A 6,000-nucleotide genomic window follows, 5' to 3' on the forward strand; every position below is an offset into this window, starting at 1 on the left:
CAGGGGAAATGTTTACTGGGCGGTTCTAAGCATTGTCTTAACAGCTAACTCAGACCTTGCAGCTTAGAAACTTTTACAACACCCGGTCTTTTACCCTTTAACTTTTACGCTTTAACTTCAATTTCTTTTACCCTTACATTTTGTTAGGACCTCACAGACTTTTTGGAGAGTATGCTTAACAACTGTTAACATTGGAAACATTTTTAAAGTTGATTTGAAGTCTTTGTAATGTTTCTGAACTGCCTTTCCATCAGGCCTCTTTATGATATAAGGCAGGTAAAAGTAACAGTAAACAAAACTCTTTTTCTTTATTTTTTATTTTTATTTTTTGGTATTAGGGATTGAACCCAGGGGAGCTTTACAACTAAGCTACATCCCCAGCCTTTTTATTTTTTAATTTTAAGACAGGGTCTCACTAAGTTGCTGAGGGCCTCACTACATTGCTGAAGCTGGCCTTGCACTTGCAATTCTCCTGTCTCAGCCTCCCAAATCACAGGGATTGTAGGCATGAACTACTGTACCTACCCCCCTCCCACCCGCAGAAAAGAATCAAAATACCTTAAATGGTAATCAAGATGAAGCTGCTTTATATTAAAGTCCTTTATTTAGGTCACTTCTCCAAGTTTCATTGTACTTTTTTTTTTTTTTTAAGAAAAGGAGGAATGATTAACATAGTAGTATCCTAGGACTTTAGTTCAGCTTGTGATTTTGGAGAGGATCACTGGCAGTATTCTGAACAGTTGGCTTTGAGAAACTACAACAGGAACTTCCCAGAAATGAGGAACAAAAAAATGTCATAGTCAGCCTTCTAGACTTTCTTTTTTAAAAATACAAGTAATAATGATAAAATTGATAACAGTGAAATAGTTTAACAATTATAAGACATTTCTTAGGATATGTACACAAGATGAAACGTATATATATCAGATCAACTATCTTCTTTGCTTATTTTTAAAACTTGGCTGAGATTACTAAGAGATTTTTCTCAGTTTTACTCTGCTCTGATTTTTGCACTAAGTTCCTTAAATATTACATGCTTGTTAGTATGAACAACTACGCGCTTTTTCAATCCCAGAACTGACACTCATGCTCTTTACGTCATCTTTCTGCCTCAGCTGCCTTTCATCAGGGTCATGGAATGTTGAAAAGTTAACACTGTGTTGCTTGCTTTGAGATACTCCTTAATCATATAAATCAAAACAGTCACCTGATGTTTTTAAGCACTCACTGAACTTTTGCCTGGGAGGCAAAAAGATGATAATTTGGAGATTCTTCCCTCTCACACTCATGTGAAAATAGCATATGTATCTATACTACTTCCTATTGTGAAAGCTTCTCTCATGCCTGGCCCCAGGCTGGCCCTGTGGACTTGAGGTTTTGGAGAGGACTGCAACTGATGGATAGTTACTCTGGCTAGCTGCAGTTGCCTGTCTTCAAAGAGTAAGATAACTAATAGCACTGTTAGATCCAAGGAATGAGTGTGGGGCTGAAAAACGGTAGATCAATCCGAAGGGCTACAGTCAGATAAACATAGGAATGGAGCAGGGATCAAGGCCTAGTATTGATGAGAGGGCACAGCCAGCCCAGAGCTTTGCTTTTTTTGGTATATGGAGGCTGGCCTAATTAAAACAAAGCCAAAGCAAAAATGTAGTGATTAAGTGGATAATCTTAAAATTGCCAAAACAACTCCCTGCAAGCTTCCCAGATGATCTGAGGGCCATCTTAAAGCAGATGGTGCATTTGTTTTTACAGAAAATTGAAGTGGTCAGTCCAGTGGTTGCACAAATGTTTAGTATGATTATTTTGAAGTCTGTTTCATGATGAGTTCAACAAGACAACTGTATTTTGGGGCCTATCTAATGATTTTCAGTGGTTCAGTTGTCTAAAGTTAGTGAATTTATATTCTGAAATATTTGTAAATCAGAATGTTTTGAATTAGTTTAGTAAACTAAACTGTTTACTTTCTGATTGTAAATAGTCAGATAACTTTTTCAATTTACATCAAGAATAATAGAACAGGGAAGTAACTTTAATTTACCTGTTTTCATGCCATCCTATAGCATTTATTCATTCATTTATTCTTTTGTCACTTATTTTGTTGAGCATCTATTGTGTAATAAACACTATTCATAACAAAAGGTTATCCTAAAAAGAAATTAAGTAGATTAAATATGTCTCCCGTAAGAAACAAGTCTGTTAGATTTTGACCTGTTGTGATCTGTTAGCACACTTATAACACTGAGGGGTTTTTTTAATCCATTCTTATTATTTGGAACTTTTCCTTTGATGATGACATGTTATCAGGAACAGATAAGATCATTGAAGAATAACTTTTTCTTTTCAGTAGATCTTAAAATTTAAGACAGGTGACTGATATTTATATTGACTTCCTATCCTTAAAGAATAAATCTTTATATTCTTCTAGAATCATAAGTCCTACTAGATTACATATCCACAAAGAACCTAATTCCATTTTGTTATATGAATTTTTTAAATAGAAATAACAAAATCAATTTTGTTTGATTTGTATTGATTTTTTTACTTATAATGGAAAAGTTTAATCTTGTTTTGATTCTTGCACTTTTTCATGTAATTATTGTACTTGATTACATTTAATCAAAACAATTACCGCTTTTTAAATTTCCTTTAGGATAAAAAATTAAAATCACTTTTATCACTGTAAAGCAAATAAATCAAGAAATTCTAAAGTGAAGATCATCTTGTTCCCATGAATGTTATATTTATAGAAATTTATTATTTTTTAACAAAAAGATCTTTTATGAAACAGCTAATAATTCTTTGTTCAATAAAATGTTTTTAAAATGTCTGCTTTCTAAATAACACAAATAGTTAAAATTATTTTATCTTAAAAAGATTTTTTAAATGGAGATATTGGTTAATTCAGAAGCAATTCAAACTCAGCATTTATAATCTTCTATGACTCTTAAAGTTTGCTTAATAAAAAAAAAAAAAAAAAAATCACAGTTCCTTTCTCAGAACTTGGCAATAAAAAGGAAACTGCAATTTGACCCAGCTTCCCCTTTCCTCGGTCTATACCCAAAGGACTTAAAAACAGCATACTCTAGGGTCACAGCCACATCAATGTTTATAGCAGTACAATTCACAATAGCTAAACTATGGAACCAACCTAGATGCCCTTCAGTAGATGAATGGATAAAAAAAAAAATGTGGCATATATACACAATGTAATATTACTCAGCAATAAAATAGAAGAAAATCATGGCATTTGCAGGTAAATAGATGGCATTGGATAAGATAATGCTAAGTGAAGTTAGCCAATCCCAAGAAAACAAATGTCAAATGTTTTCTCTGATATAAGGAGGCTGACTCATATTGGGGTAGGGACGGGGAGCATGGGAGGAATAGATGAACTCTAGATAGGGCAGAAGGTTTGGAGGGGAAGGGAGGGGGCATGGGGTAATTAATGATGGTGGAATGTGATGATCATTACTATCCAAAGTACATGTATGAAGACACAAATTGGTGTGAATATACTATGCATACAACCAGGAAAAAAAAAAAAAGGAAACTGTAAGCATTTCAACTGAATTTGAAAACACAGTTTAAAATTTGAATTCTTTAATAAAGCATAAAATTGCATGTATATGACAGTCCAACATCCTTTTCTTTCTTTCCTTCTTTCTTTTTTTTGTTTTTGTTTTGTGTATATAGAAAGTTTCCAACCTCACTTTGTCTCTGTATTTGGTCTTACTGGGCATTTTTATTCATTCCATAAGTTCCAAATATCCTTATATTTGATATGGGATTTATTTAACCAATGAGATCGCATCCTTATTATATTCTATGCCAAAGCATTTTCACATTCTGTTCACTTCTATCCCCAAGAAACAGCTTTGCCCAGGAGACTTCTGAGAATTGCTGAGGAAGAGGTAGGTGTGGCCATTATCAGCCCTAGTGAGATGGTTTTTGCTGGGAGCCATTAGCCAAGTAGGTATGACAATTTCCTTGCCAGCGTACCCCATGTTGCAGTGACATTGAATGTAGGTGACCTTGCTCAAGGACCAAGGCGGATTAGGGTGTTCCCGGTTTAAGATAATCCTGTTTAGGGCGTTCCCAGTTTAGGTTCCAGGTTTAAGGTTTAAGATTATTCCTGCTGGGAATAGGGCGTATCCTGCTGCCTGAGTTCCCCTTGAGTTCTCACGGGATTCAGACAGTATATTTTGGAGATAGAAGCCCAGTGGAGGTGGATTTGGGCAGAGAACGTGGATTTCCCCAGAACGTGATTGTAGACGGCTGGTGTGAGTTCGGGACTAAAGAGTTGCTGTTTGAATCTACAAGCTGTGTGGTGGCTCGTGATTGTGTGCCCAGCCAGACTGTGGCAGGTTTTGTTAAATTGTGTTATGTGTATGACCAGGGGGGTTGAGAGTTTCCACTGTACTACCACTGAAATAATGTGTTAATAGGTGAATGAATTTTATTGAAAGAAAGGGTAAACAGGAAGATTGGGGAGGAAGATGAAAAGGAAAGGACATATTTTTGTTCCAGTGAATGAGAAGAATTAGTGACAAAATAGGCTTAGGTTTTTTTTTACTTTTTATTTATTTATTTATTTATTTAGAGAAACCTTATGACATAAATCTTTTACACCTAGTCCCTTCTTAAAAACATTTATTCCTATTTTGAGATACAATATCTAAAATATCCCACTGTGTGTGGGTTTGTTTTTTTTGTGTGTGTTTTTTTTTTCTAGCTCTACTACATTTTCCTAACTAATTTGCTCTTTTGGGGGCAGTCCTCAGTGTTCCAGCCTTTCCACAATAGATTATTGTATTACACAGATGTAGCCTTGCCATAAATACTCTCTGCCCCTCTGGTTGCTCTGCCAGCCACTCGCCAAGTGAGGACACAAGGCGAACAGTTCTCTGGGGTGTGCTTCAGTGTGTTGAGCTGGCCCTCCCTGGCTCTTTGTCTAATATATACTAATGCTTTTTTCCCTCCTGACTTAGGAGTACATGCTAGTTTGATCATTTCTTGTTTTGCTTGTTCTTTCTGTGTTAACAGAGAAAGAGATGACTTAATGTCTGCACTAGTTTCTGTAAGGAACAGCTTGGGAGATATGCAGCAAAGAGAAACAAGTGCCTATGAACAGGTGAAACAAGCTGTGCATATGACTGAGGAAGCCAATTTTGAAAAGACCAAGGCAAGTCTAATAAGATGAAAATAAAGACAATGCAGAATTACTCCTTTTGTTTTTCCTATTTCTTTGGTTATTCTTTTGTAACTAAACTTTTTCCAAACACAAAGTGAAATGTTGAGTTTTCTAAATTAAACAGGTTTGGTATTTGAAGGATTCTTTTTTCCTCTGCAAATGATTTTCTTATATCACTATTCAGAGATTGTAATGCAATATGGTGACATATTTTGAGAGACTTGTGTGCTTAATTTTTAATTTGCTGATAGTCTTCAATGCTGTGGAAATCTTAACACCTATAATCACTCATTTGTATAAGTTCACATATGGCTAAAGACACGTTTTTCCTCTAGACGTGGAAAACTTTTATAACATAAATAGGGCACAGATAATAATATATGTAGATAATAATATTTTGTTCCATCATTAGCTATGAGTTAGAATCCATTGTCAGCTAAATTAAACATATTTAAAAATAATGATAGTGACGGTACTAAACACTTAGTGATCAGACAGTATTCATATCTATGAACTTTAAATAATAGGAAGTTACCTTTGTTTCATTGTTGTATTTGGGGGCTACACCTTACTCTATTAAAGTTACTGTGTATTTTCTCTAAACACACAAGCCATCCTTCAAGTGCTTAATAGCCACATGTATCCATTGATTACCGGTAGTGGACAGTGCAGATACAGAACATTTTCATTATCACCAAAACTTGTTCTAGGAGTCTAGAGTGACAGAGTGCTTGCCTGGAATTGTGAGGCCCTGGATTCTATCCCCAGCACCAGGGGCATGGAGGTGGCAGGGTTGGGGGGGGGGGGGG

At 35.4% G+C, this 6,000-nt stretch overlaps 1 protein-coding gene across 19 annotated transcripts in view; it reads left to right on the forward strand.

The window, feature by feature from the left end:
• The window catches only part of Sdccag8 (SHH signaling and ciliogenesis regulator SDCCAG8), a 239,476-nt gene that overhangs the window by 50,146 nt on the left and 183,330 nt on the right, over positions 1 to 6,000 (forward strand). For all 19 annotated transcript variants that reach the window (XM_048809228.1, XM_048809230.1, XM_048809229.1 and 16 more), the window contains one exon: positions 5,044 to 5,182. In XM_048809228.1, the coding sequence (XP_048665185.1) occupies positions 5,044 to 5,182 (139 nt within the window). The remainder of the gene's footprint in view (positions 1 to 5,043; positions 5,183 to 6,000) is intronic.

The sequence above is a fragment of the Marmota marmota genome, unplaced genomic scaffold (genome assembly GCF_001458135.2).
Source record: "Marmota marmota marmota unplaced genomic scaffold, marMar, whole genome shotgun sequence".
NCBI classification, from domain to species: domain Eukaryota; kingdom Metazoa; phylum Chordata; class Mammalia; order Rodentia; family Sciuridae; genus Marmota; species Marmota marmota.